At 39.4% G+C, this 12867-nt stretch overlaps 3 protein-coding genes across 3 annotated transcripts; 2 read left to right on the top strand and 1 right to left on the bottom strand.

The window, feature by feature from the left end:
- Positions 1–266: 266 nt before the first annotated feature.
- LOC113735891 (SWR1-complex protein 4-like) lies at positions 267–6182 on the top strand. The gene is made up of 17 exons (XM_072066530.1): positions 267–699; positions 831–920; positions 1473–1538; positions 1615–1674; positions 1782–1838; positions 2445–2574; positions 2707–2774; positions 2939–3031; positions 3165–3212; positions 3293–3463; positions 3906–4016; positions 4481–4576; positions 4867–4941; positions 5069–5129; positions 5282–5316; positions 5413–5501; positions 5734–6182. Exons 1-16 carry the CDS (start codon positions 553–555, stop codon positions 5491–5493), a joined length of 1389 nt encoding a protein of 462 aa, XP_071922631.1. The 5' UTR covers positions 267–552; the 3' UTR covers positions 5494–5501; positions 5734–6182.
- A 489-nt stretch (positions 6183–6671) lies between these two features.
- LOC113735899 (uncharacterized) lies at positions 6672–8837 on the top strand. The gene is made up of 5 exons (XM_072066556.1): positions 6672–7483; positions 7617–7732; positions 7848–8036; positions 8170–8221; positions 8333–8837. Exons 1-5 carry the CDS (start codon positions 7040–7042, stop codon positions 8453–8455), a joined length of 924 nt encoding a protein of 307 aa, XP_071922657.1. The 5' UTR covers positions 6672–7039; the 3' UTR covers positions 8456–8837.
- Positions 8580–11422, bottom strand: LOC113735905 (nifU-like protein 1, chloroplastic). Its single transcript, XM_027262876.2, has 3 exons — positions 10904–11422; positions 9382–9518; positions 8580–9213 (listed from the first exon to the last, which is right to left on the bottom strand). The coding sequence occupies exons 1-3, from the start codon at positions 11307–11309 to the stop codon at positions 9025–9027; spliced, it is 732 nt and encodes a 243-aa protein (XP_027118677.2). The 5' UTR covers positions 11310–11422; the 3' UTR covers positions 8580–9024.
- Positions 11423–12867: the final 1445 nt, after the last annotated feature.

Consider the following 12867-nt stretch of genomic DNA (forward strand, 5'->3'; position numbering starts at 1 on the left):
ATAAAACCAAAAATCCATCTCTCCTGATTATCACTTTTTGACCCATCAACGAAGCCAATCCGCTCGTAAGAAGTTCCAACCCAACAGAGCTTTTTGATGCCTAAAAGGAAAAAGAAACGATGCAATGGTCATGCCAGTGATTACATAGACAACGGGTCTTGGGTAGAGGCCGTGGAATTATACTATTGGGCTCTGATGCAATAAAGCCCAATACGCGACCCAGCCGCGACCACAGCCAGTGCACATAAGTGGGCCGAAATTCAGATTGGAGTGCATCAGCACTTTCTCGTCTCGTCTCGTCTCGTCTTCTTCTCTTCTTCCAATCGAATCGGGTAGTGAGTTATTGATTTGAGGATTTTAATTATACATGGAGTACTATTTGTTATGAACGTCGAAGCAGAGGGATTTTGGTTGGTGCCTAATCCCTAATTACTACCTACCCAACCCTAAGCCAGCCAGTTGGAAACCACTCCAGTGTATATTCTCTGAGAAAACCCTAATTAATTGATTGAGATCGCATTTGGGATTTGTTTTCATTTTCTGGAAAGGGATATGGATGCTAAAGACATCCTATTAGGATTGCCGAAGCCGACAACGACGCCGACGCCGCATGGACATCAGCTGCTGCCTTTACCGGCCGACAAGAAGTCGAGGCCTCCAAAAGAATCTCAAAGAAAACCCGATGGCATCTCCAGAGAGGTACCGTTTTTCTTATTCCCACCATCCCCGCCCCCAAAGGAAAGATTATATACTTAATAGTATCTTGTTTTTAAATTTCTTCTGAAGCTCTAATAACAAATTTTGTTGGTTGGAATTGAACTGGTTTTTAGGTTTACGCCCTTACAGGGGGCTTGGCACCTCTCATGCCTTCGGTTGATGTCAATCACTTGAAACGTCGAGCTCAATCAGAGAACGAGAAGGTCCGTTAATACTAGTGTACCTATAATTTACCAAAACCAATCATGACAGTGCAAGGTTTCACAGAGATTGGGTGAACATTTACGAGATACAACACCAATCAACCCACCCTTTTTTTTTATGGTTACAAAAAATTACTCATCCTCTGGAGTCTGGACTTGTATAACTTTTGTTTGTCCGCTCCCTCTTTGCTTCTATAAATCTTCAGAGTAGTCAACCACAGCTGAGCCTAATGGGTTGCAAATTCCCCATTTTTATTGGTCTGTTTATACTCTCTATGTTGTGCTATAGAGTTGGTTCAGTAGATGCGTACCTCCTTAGCTCAATTTCATTTCTTTTTTTTTTTATTTTTACTTAGTCAAATTACAAGACGTTTGAGTTTTGCTATTCACTGTTTAAAGTGTCTACTCTGGATTGTATTCTAGCTGTTGTTCCTTCTTCCTCCTTCCTTCCCTCCCCTCCCCCCCCCCAAAACTCTTTCCTTCTTTACCTTTCAGTTGGATATTTCATCCCTGTTGATACTTATTCCATGACAATTTTCCCTTTCTATTCAGATTACATGGCAGTGGCTCCCCTTCACAAGTTCTGCACGAAAAGATAATTTGCAGTTGTATCATTGGGTATGTCTTACAAAAGCACTTCTGGAACTGCTACCTGTGTGCTTAATTAATTTTCCAGCCTCTTATCCCTTTGTAGGTTAGAGTAGTAAATGGAGTGCCGCCAAGTGGTGACTATTCATTTGCCAAGTACAACAAGGTTTGGGGGAACAAAGGATTTCATAACACATCATTTGAGTTGTTGGCCAATTGTAGTGGTTGATTGTCATTGTGGACGATTTGCTGATTATTACTGATGCAATGCAGTCCGTTGATGTGATCAAGTACACAGATGACGAGTACGAGAAGCACCTCACTGATCCTGTGGGTATCCAGCTATGAATGTGTATATTTTCTATAATGGTATAGCTGTTGCCGTCTACATTGTTGAAAAAAAAAAGAACTCATTTTCATGTGTATGAGAGCAGCAGGACTTAACAAAACTCTTCCTTTCGAATCTGTAAAATAATACAAGTATTAGCGATGGACTTTTTGAATCTTTTTACGTTGCAAAGCCTTAAGAGGCTCTGCAGTTAGCTATTTTAATCTTCTTTCTGATTAATCATTTTGGGGGACTTCGTTTCTCTTAATTTCTTCTTCCATTAGATTGAGTTTATACAGTAGGGGATTAATCAATGATGGAAAAGTTACACAGCTCATTCTTTCTGCTCCCTGCTTCATTGTTATAGTCTATGTCATATGAGGTTACCTAAAAGAACTCATGGAGATAGCATCTTTTCTAGTTTATGGAGAGTTATGCACCTTCTCAGGAAAATAATTTTCATTTTGTGTGTTGGCTTTGAGAATTATTTAGCTTTATTCAAATATTAGGTTATTGGAGGTATTCCTTCCTAGCTCCTTGTTCATTTTGTATCTGTTCTTACTATTATGTTGTTGGGGTTTCCCATTGGCCTTTTTCTTCCCTTTTAGATGTGGACCAAGGAAGAGACTGATGAGTTGTTTGACTTGTGTGAGCGGTTTGATCTCCGCTTTATCGTGATAGCTGATAGATTCCCTACATCACGGACTGTTGAGGAGCTAAAGAGTCGGTACTATAGTGGTATGTAAAATGTGTACTGTAATTTTTGTTCCCATCTTGGGAATTCAAGTTTCCTTGATTTCAATAAGATGCTGAACTGTGTGGCTGTGCATTTTCCCCCCTCTGATGACTTTGGCTCTCTTTTTTCCTTAGTATGTCGAGCTATCTTGATTGCTAGAGCTCCTGCTCCTGGTGACATTGCTGGACACCCTCTCGTGAAGGTCCTTTAGAACTGATGATATTTTTAATTCATTTAAGAATCTGAACCTTATAATATATGGTTGTTGTATGCTCCTCTTTAAGTTTTTACATGTGTTTCTGCACTTCGGACTCCTGAGGTTGGATTTCGCATCACCAGTCTTTGTAACTCCTTGCACTCATGCAGGATGCTTACAATATTTCACAAGATGTTGAACGTAAACGTGCACTATCTATGGTGCTTTCTCAAACAAAGCAGCAAGAACGAAGAGATGCAGAGGTTAAAACTTTTCTGTTGCATCTCTTAGCCCATAAGACTTGCTTAATAAGCACTTTTATGGAGCCTTTAATAGACATGAGGTTGAATATTTGAAATCTGTTTATGTTTTATTGCTCATGTTCTGTCCTTATAGGTTCTTGCGGAAGCAAAGAGAATCTCTGAGGCACGGAAGGCCGCAAAGGTATTTGGATATATATCTGTTTGTAGTCATGATCATGCATCCTTTTGGTATGTTGTAGATGATTTGGTTTCCCTTCTCAGGGTACTGATGAGTTGGAGGTGCCAGCTATGACTGATACTGTTCCAGATGACAATGATGGGGCTGCTGCTGCTGTAGATTCTCTGTCACCATCTCCAAATGCTCAGTTCACATCTGGTGCTATTGCACCTCCTGTTTCAGAAATTGCTTCAACTTTAGCATCTCTTCGCATGGTATGAAATCCTGTGTACTCGTTTCCCTTTATTGTGTGTCTTTTTGCTCATTATTACTTCAACTACTTCTTTGCACCAGCTGATTTTGGCCTTTGGCTGCTGAAAGACTGATTCGAGTAGCTTGATGCTACTATTTGCTATTTACGAGCTTCTTGTGGTAGACCTCCAATAGTTAAAGAGGAGCCCACTTAGGAAGCCTGAGACTTGCACTCGAAATCAGTTAGTCTTAGTAATCGTTATTGCTAAGCTGTCCTCTTGAAGAATTACCATGCATGATACATAGTGAAGGTTTTGAAATTGCACCAGGGTGTACTGCTTAACAATTTACACCACACACCCCCTCCCCAAAACATGACAGAGAGAGGAGGTTTTGATGGGGGACTACAAATATTTAAAACTCTATGTGTAGCCGATTTTTCAGCTTACTAACTATATTTTTCAGATGCGGGTGTATTTGAGAACGCATGCTTTAGAGCAGATGGTGCAAGCTGCTAGCTCGTCAGCAGGACTCAGGACTATTAAGCGCGTTGAGCAAACTTTACAAGATCTTGGGGTTTGATCCTGCCTCTCTGACTCTGAATGTTGATTTGCACTCTGACTGGGATTTTTTGGTTTCACACTTTTCCACACATACTGAGCTTTGTACGAGGTTTTTAATCAGCATTATAGAGGTTTTCAGGAAATGCAATAACTTCTGTCACGCTTTTTGACCTTATTGATTTCATCGGGTGTTTTTATGGACTGTTAACTCGATAGAAGCTTATTATGTTTTCTAAAGAAGAAAATGAGCTATATCCTTTTCAAGTTAGGAAGTGATTCGCCTGCCTCTGAATGTTACTTCATCTTGCTTGAAATAAACTAGTTCCTTAAAGCAAAAAGAATTGGTTGAGTTTTGTAATTAGATCCTTTTAAGAGTATATTGCAACTATACTTGAAAATTTAATTTTACAAGCTTTTTCTTTTGGTTCCCTTTTTGCACTAGATGGACTAAACAAACACTATCTCTTTGTTCCATAGGTTAATTTGAAACCAAAAGTCCCAACTAAAGCTGTTTGTGCAGAGCATCTTGAACTGAGGAAAGAAATTTTGACTCTATTGAATCTTCAAAAGCAGGTATTTTGTTATTAAATCATTGGTTAATCTTGTTCTACCTGGATACAACTGTTGCACTGATCTTACACTAGTTGCCTATTTGCACGTATTCTGGTTTGAATTGTTTCTTAGTGGAATACCAAATCTTTTGAGCTACATAATCAGTAAATCATCTCTTTTGGCGGGTTAGGCTGCATCTAACATTGTCCCATCCCCATTCCTTGCCCTTTTAAATCGTGTGGCTTGCCAACCAGCTTTCCCAGGTGCATTTGTTATCTAAATTCTGATGCCTTAATTTGGTTGAGTGTCAGTTGCAATACAAAGAGGCAGAAGGCTCATCTTATCGTGATGGTTTATATGCTGAAACACCCGGCACACCGCCTAAGGTAATTGGTTTGTTCCTATCCACTTCCATTTATAAGAACTTATGTTCTATTGAGCCTGTGACAAGGATTTCTTTTTCTTTAATATTTTCCTTTTTGGCAAGTAAGCTTTTGATTTCTTTGTTGACAGCGTGTACAGCGTGCTGTTGAACAGGACCGAACCTTTGTACCAGATTCATTCAGTTTTGGAGGTAATCATAATTGGTAGCAAGCATTGACTATTACCTAATTTTCCTTTCTTCTTCTTCTTCTTCTTTTTCTGTTTTCCCTTTTGGGTGTGTTGTATTTGAACTTCAAGACCTGATATTTTTTCTTTTCGAAATTGACATTCATACCATTGTAGGTGAAAGAATGGGGAAAAGGGATCAGAAGCGTAAGGTATCCATTACTTAACAATTTCTTGAGTTCTTTGTATACTCTTCACTCTCTCAAGATTTATCATCAATAATGTGTGTTTTGGATATGGCTTTCAAGGCTCCGGGAAGATTGTTAGAAGGTCCACCATCACCTGCTCAGTCAAAAAGGCCACGGAAGTTCAAAGCTTCAGATGGATAATTTTGCAGGTTAACATTCTGCTGATTTATTTGTATGCTAGTGCAATTAATTTGCAAGTGTTGCATATGCACATGCGATCCATTTGGCAAAATATGCATATCTGTATGGTTGGTACACACACTCCATTCGGCAAAATAATGGCATTTGGTATTTGATGGATATATGCTACAATGTCTTCTGTTGAACTTCCAGTACACTATTTTCATTTCTGAGTCATGGTCTATGTTTGTGTCTGAGCAGCTAATTAGGTGCTTTGAGCCTCTTGAGGATCTTCTACCTGGCCGCAACAGAGTCGATCGTTCATGCTTAGCTGTAGATGTTGGTTAACGAGTAGGAGCATCAAAAAAGATTCAATTAGAAGTCTGCTGATGAATCCATCTTAAAAGAGTACATGTTACGTATCGCTTCCTGTCTGATATTGTTAATTTTGTAGTATTGGCCAAAAAGAATCTTAAAAGGTTTAGCTGGTAAGTGATGCAGAGCATGTCTCTCTTTTTCATGTCGAAGGGGCCTTTGCCTTTGATGTAATCGGTTCTGTATTTGATCTGCCTTTCGATATAAGCTGGTCCCTGGTACCACCGAGCAAAAATAGTACACTTTGTGAATTTGTTAAAAACAAAGGTAAAATACACTAAACTCCCTTCTTGTGGTTTGGGTTATTATCATAAAACCTTCTCACTGTTTGAAAATCCCCAACGAACCGCCTCGTGATTTGGATTAATTTGGCCAACGAATGGAAATCATCCAATTTAATTTTGATAGAAAGTAGCAAGTCATTTATGTAAAAATGTATTGTTGTATTTTTTTTTTTATCTTGAACTAAAAATGAAAGATGTATTGTTGAATTTTTTTTGTCTTGAACTAAAAATGAACATGAATAGCCACGGAATCGTATTCATGAGAAAACTTAATTACTATTCCAATGAATAGGGGTTATACTACTTAATAAATATTATCAAATTGTAATAAATTTCCATGCAAAACTTTTATTTGCTTGAAACTTCATTATCGTTTGTTTAAGCAAGGGTTGATTTTTCCAACTAGTAGACGCTCGCTCATTAGTAGCATATACCTAAATTACCATGTGGATGAATTTTTTTTTTTTCCCCCCCCAAAGCAATCATACTCTTTGCTATATTATGGTGAGAGAGGGTTATATAGTTGTGAAAATATAGAATTAACCCGTGAACCAAAGGAACGTTCAAGCAGTTTAAACCAACCGCTGGTATGGGGAATATCAGATTTGTGGTTTTTTTGGAAGAAAAAACTTTGACGAGAGCCACGGTGCAAATAAATCGTCTTTTGAATGAAGAGAGAAAATTCCACGTCACGGCAATCACTGTAAATTGTAGGAGAAGGAAACCAGGCAGGCAGTGGACAGGATTTGCCGTTTGTGACTTTTGAAGAGGAATGAATGAATAGGAACCGTCTTATCTCTCCTAAGTCGAGATGATGAAGATGAAGCGGGCGCATCTTTCTTTAAATTAAAGTGAGACGGCAGCAGCAGTCTAGTAGTGAGAAATCCTCCTCCTGTCCTGTTTAGGAGATGTTTGGAAACCTGAATAATCCAGTAGTAGTAGTAGGAGGAGGAGAAAGAGTGGGGAGTAGCGCTGGCGTTGCCGTTGCCGTTGCCGTTGCCGTTGGTTCTTCCGTATCTCTTATCCTTGTCAACAAGAAGAAGAAGTTCCCTGATCATATTCATTATAATACCACCAGGATAGCAACAAAAATATGCAGCAGTTGGAGGAGGAGGAGGCGGAAGTTGTCCCCCGGAATAGCAAATACTAGTACTAACAGCAACAATAATACTCCTCCTCCTCCTCCTCCTCCTCCTCCTAGGGGGAAATTGCCGACGATGATGGTCTCAATAATATTATTTGGATGCGGTTTCACGTTGGGTCCTCTGATTGATGGACTACATTCGCGGGTCGACCTTGTGGTGTACCAGACGGGAGCCATTGACATTGGCCCGCTTCACACCAATGTTTGGGTGAGTGAAATTTGTGTGTCAACAACAGCTAGCTAGCTGCCCCTGATGTGATTGAATGTTGTCGATCTCTGAATCAATAAACTTCTTGGCTGATGCTGATAACAACCACCTTTTACTACATATGTGTATATAGGTCCCGCCATTGCTTGGATTGTTCTATGCTTCCGTTGGCCTGCTTCAACTCCAGCTTGACGAGAAGACGGCTCCAAGAATAGGTCGCCTCCGGGAGAAAACTGCGGCCTCCCTCGCGTGAGTTTGTGGCAGCTATATATAGACCAAGCGTCCGGTAGAGTAGTTCATTTATATGCATGCATCTACTACTACCAACTGCTAATTAGTCTTTTTTATCTTTCTTCCGACTCAGGGCATTGGTGTTGTTTATCCAACTAAGTGCGGAAATGTACCAAGCTGGGGTGCCGGATAACATCGAAGCTTACGTACTGTTTGCGGCCGCGGAACTGATATGGTTGCTGATCGATAACACGGTAGCCGGATTTTTACTGGCTTCTGTTGTAGGCATCGCTTGCCCGCTCGCAGAGATTCCCATGATGAAGTAACACACACAATCTTTCTTTCTTTCTCTTCCAATTATTTTCTTGAAGGAAAAAAGCTTTGTATTTTATACTACGAACTAAATCAAACCAACGTCGATTGATAAACTACCATGTAATGTTTGTGTGGCGCAGGTTGTTCAACCTATGGTACTATCCCCGAGCAAACGTTGAGATCTTTGGTCAGGTGATCACCGGATTTTTTTTTCTTTTTTTTTTTTTTTGGATGCATCTTTGGTGTCGAATCTTTTTATGATACACACAACTCACAAGCCCTCTGTTCTTTCCATTCGTGCAGGGGCTCGTCTCTTGGACCATCACTTGCTACTTCGTCTACACTCCGTTTTTGATTAATTTATCACGCTATCTAAAATCAAGGCTTGCGGCTTCTGTGGATGAAAGCGAATCAGAATCTGCCTAGGCAACCCCTCATATTCGTTCCTTCATCAGCTGATAGACAACTGGATCTTCCTCAAGCACCCGAAATGAATTGGGATCATGGGATGAAGATGGAATCAACCACACTCATCACGGGAAGACGGGAATTTGAATGAACTGAATAACATATAATCATCACACTCCCCTCCCATGTAATGTAGTAGTGTATTTTAGATGGACACAATAAGCAAAGCACTACCAACATATCTGCTGTTGCTGTTGACTTCATCTGCTTGAATCAACATAGTACTGTGTTGTAGAGTGGCACGGAATTCGTTCATATTGTACGCCATGTATGTATGTAGTCCAGATAAATTACAAACCTATCAGAGGGCTTTGCAATTTGCGCTCTCTCTTGGCAAGAACCCCTTCAGTAGCGCCCAAAACATTCTGACCAGAGCATGTAAATTAAGCTGCTAATAATAATCTTGCACATCTACACTCTGCCACCTGCTCAGTGTGCCCACCAGAGATTGTGCTGTTGTTTAACCTTGAGCCACCGTATCAAAATCATCAGCAAGCCAGAGCGTCCAAAGCTTTCTAAGCAAGCAGCTAGTCCGTGAGAACAACATTCGCAATATCAGGGAACTTCTCCCTTATTGCTGCTTTGATTCCCAATCCAATAGACTCAGGCCCCGCATATTTTACGACGCAATCCCCTCCCTCAACAGATAATACTTGTATGCTACCACCATAATTCTTAATGGCTGGTCTCAGTATGTCCAGATGACCGTCCACTGCCTGCAAATGTGGAGATTCTTGGACCATTAATAGCTGCACAATTCATGCATAAGCAGATCCATGGGCAATTGAGCAGCTACCCTTTTTTGTTTTTTTTTTTTTTAAGAAGAAGAAAAAAAAAAAAGAAATAAACAAACAACACCACCAGGGGGTTGAAAATGAACTCACCTCAACAGTGGTCTCGTCTATTTGCTCATCATACACCTGGCAAATTTCCTTGATAGCATCACCAAATTTTTCCTTGAGTACTCTTTCAATCCCCAACTTCATCGTTGTAGTTGAACTAGGACAACTTCCACATGCCCCTGTTTATCCATAGTACAAGTGAAATCTGTATCAGATGCAAAGAAAACATAATTTTGTAAACCATCTGGGTTGGTACTTCATTTCTGAAGGTTCAGAGATCCAAGGATCAGAGCAACTAGAGTAAAATGTTGGCTTTGTTACGTACGCATCAAACTATTAAAAAAACTGTTTTTTTTTCTTTTAAATTCCATCTGGTTTATCAGTAGATGGGGTGAAAAGGTCCTCGAGCAGCTTAACCACATTAGGATGCATAGCATAAGATTGTCTACGAAAACATGGAGGAAAAGTAGGCTCTTTAGTCACACCAATACAATCATATAAACATATACCCACAGAAATTCTTGAATAGCAATATGTCGTGGCTCAACATGCCTTGAGAATGCAAACTAAAATGTTCCTTCCCCATATGGAGTCTACGGCCCAGGCCTCTCCTTCGCTCCCTACTGGGGAATCTCAATGTACATTATGGTGGCCATTGGAGGGACGGAGGCAACCCCAAAAGGCTCACTGCCTTGGAAACTTCAAGTCAAAGCATGCCAGCTACCATTCTGAATCTCTAGCAGATTATTGGAATCAGAGCTGATTCTCTAAAAGATGAGGAGGTTGAAGCTGTTCTCAATGGCACACCAAACGGAATAGGGTTAGAACAGGGCAGCTTTTTGGTGTGGGATGCCTGGTTGTAACTGTAAAGGAGGAGGTGATTTCGGAAGCACTAAGTGACACCTCAGTAGTCAGTTTATTGCAGTTTGATGCCTTGTTGTATAGCCCGCGTCAAAACAGAGGCATTTGACCATCAGGCAGAAAATCACTTTATTCTTTAAGGGCTGCTTCCAGGATGGAGTCTGGATTGGTAGGGAAGTGTTTTGATGCAATGATGATATCTTTAAAAGTCAAGACAGCTAACTAGTAAGTAATTGGTCTTTGGCTATTGCAAGTTGCGGCTCAAACTTGAAAAAGTATAATAATTTCTTCCTCGGGGAGGGAGCGAGGGAGGTGTGAATGATAGAGAGAGCATCATCATAATCCATAAGCATCCATTGTTGTGTTGTTGAGAGTTCAGACCAAGGCGCAAAGGTGACCCCTTTTCGTTCTTAAAGAACGCACGAAAGTTTCGCGAGTAAAAAGGCCAAACATTCAAAACCAGAGAAATTTGAGATTAAAGTTGAAGTGATCAAACTATAATGATAAAGTATTACTATGAAACAAACAAATGGGGAGGGAAGGAAGGGGGGCTGTATTTGAAGGCTAACAACGTTGACGAGGAGCAATTAGAATTTGGTAGCGGCTGCGCTGTGCTAAGTAAATATTACTAGTATGTTGCTAAAAGAATTCAGAATTTAGCAGTACTACTGCTACGAAGTATGGAAAGGGAAGGAAGGCAGACCTTGAAGCTTGAGAGAGACGATGCCGTTTTGAACGGATACAACGTCGACGTTTCCCCCGTCGGCGATCAAGTAAGGACGCACGTCTTGGAGAACCAAATCGACATTTTCCGGGGTAAGCTCAAATTGGTCGGCGGCGGAGTAGAGTCCCTGGGACCCACTTGCTGACGAGCTCATCTTCATCCTCCTCGTAGTCTTCTTCTTCTTCTTCTTGGTGTTATCAGTAGCAGTAATTGAGAAGGGCAGGGGCGGCGGCGTTGAAGTTGAAGTTGAATTTGAAGAAGAAAAGGAAAAGTGGTAGCTAATATTGGGTAATCTTCGATGGGATGGAACTTGGAATGGTGGTACAAGTAAATTGGTGGTGGTGCGGCTGCTTGCTGCCGCCGCCGCCGCCGCTGCCATATTCATTCCTTCGTCAGCCGAGCTTCTGTTCTACCACAAATTCTCTACAATTTACAAACGTTGCTGCCAGGAATTATTAATGGTTTGGATTGGACGAGATTTTTATAGCAATCCGGTAGGGTTTGTCTGGTCAATGGCTTACTAGCAAAAATTTATTTGTTTGCACCGTTAACTAATTTTTTAATTATCTTTTTATTTCATATGCATTATATTAAAAAAAAATATTACATCTTTTCCTCTATCTATGCCCTATTTTAACGGTGAATTTTTTAGTATTTATATAAAACTTTAAATGCTACATCTTAAGCCCCATTTTAATGATGAGTTTTATGGATGTTTATATAAAACTTTTGGCCTATTTGGATTGTTAGTTTTTTGACAAGTTTTTTAATGACTAGATATTGAAAACTCAAAAATTTTCTTAAAATTTTTAAAATACCTACATCAAAATATCCAAAAACAAACGAAATTTTTTTTTCCTTTTTTCCTTTCTTTTTCTTCCTTCTCCTATCTCAACCTATCACCATTCACTATCAACGCTAGCATTGGTGGAGAGAAAAAATGAGGAATGGATAGGGAGAGGAGAACGAAAGTAAGAAAGAAGGACCAAAAAAAAAAAAAATAGCCTAGTATTTTTCGAATATTTTGTATAGTTAACTGAAATATAATCAAAAACTTAATTTCAATATTTCTAAAACTTATAAAAATATAAAATAATTATAACATCATACTGACATCAATATATTTATTAGAAATATCCGATCAATCCAATTAGTTGACAACATTGATAAGTAGTGATAGCTACAGCAAGTGATAGCAAGGTGGAAGGAGAATATATGAAAGAAAATGGGAAAGGAAATTTTTTCAAAAAAGATCAATTTCTTCACAAAAAAATTTTTTACAACTTCTATAACATCAAGTTATAGAAAAATAAAATTTATACAAGCATCCAAAAATCTTACAATTCAAATGTGTAATGTAACTTAATGTTGTAGAAATTGTAGAAAAACTTGTGCGTAAGATTTTGAGAAAAATTTTCGTTTTTCTTTTCCTTTTCATTTTCTTTCCTTTTTTTTTTCTTTTCTTCTTGTTCCTCCATTCCTCCCACCCCATTGCTTGACGCTAACAGCCACTGTCACCTCACACTCCTTTTTTTCTTCTCTCTTATCCTCTCTTTCCTCTCATTCTCTTTTCCCCCTATTCTCTCGTACTCCCTTTTTTCCCTCTCTCTTTTTTGCCTCCTCATCCCTTCCTCTCTCCCCTAACCCCTTCCCTTCCCTCTCTCCCACCTCTTTTTCCCTCTCTCCCTAAGAGTTGTTATTTTTTATTACAAATGATGAAAAATTCTTGTCAAAAATTCTTGTCAATCATGTGAAATAATAGATCTCATAAATAAAGGAAGTACTAGGGTAGTAGTGCCTGCGCAAATAATGGATATATTTGGTGCCCGTGATTAAAGATAATTTTAAGATAACTTTTTGTTGGTGATTATGTTGTTATTTTGTGGAACCTTGAAAGTATTTAAGTTGGTAGGAAAGTAAGTGAATGAATATAAGAGTAGGAT

This window comes from Coffea arabica, chromosome 1e (assembly GCF_036785885.1).
Source record: "Coffea arabica cultivar ET-39 chromosome 1e, Coffea Arabica ET-39 HiFi, whole genome shotgun sequence".
NCBI lineage: Eukaryota > Viridiplantae > Streptophyta > Magnoliopsida > Gentianales > Rubiaceae > Coffea > Coffea arabica.

Coding starts and splice junctions, on each gene's coding strand:
- LOC113735891 (XM_072066530.1), top strand. CDS start 553: ATGGATGCTAAAGACATCCTATTAGGATTGCCGAAGCCGACAACGACG. Junction 2,575..2,706: donor AAAGAGTCGGTACTATAGTG/GTATGTAAAATG, acceptor TTTTTTCCTTAG/TATGTCGAGCTATCTTGATT. Junction 4,942..5,068: donor CACCCGGCACACCGCCTAAG/GTAATTGGTTTG, acceptor CTTTGTTGACAG/CGTGTACAGCGTGCTGTTGA.
- LOC113735899 (XM_072066556.1), top strand. CDS start 7,040: ATGTTTGGAAACCTGAATAATCCAGTAGTAGTAGTAGGAGGAGGAGAA. Junction 7,484..7,616: donor CGCTTCACACCAATGTTTGG/GTGAGTGAAATT, acceptor ATGTGTATATAG/GTCCCGCCATTGCTTGGATT. Junction 7,733..7,847: donor AAAACTGCGGCCTCCCTCGC/GTGAGTTTGTGG, acceptor CTTCCGACTCAG/GGCATTGGTGTTGTTTATCC.
- LOC113735905 (XM_027262876.2), bottom strand. CDS start 11,309: ATGAATATGGCAGCGGCGGCGGCGGCGGCAGCAAGCAGCCGCACCACC. Junction 9,519..10,903: donor CGTCTCTCTCAAGCTTCAAG/GTCTGCCTTCCT, acceptor ATGGATAAACAG/GGGCATGTGGAAGTTGTCCT. Junction 9,214..9,381: donor TAGACGAGACCACTGTTGAG/GTGAGTTCATTT, acceptor CCACATTTGCAG/GCAGTGGACGGTCATCTGGA.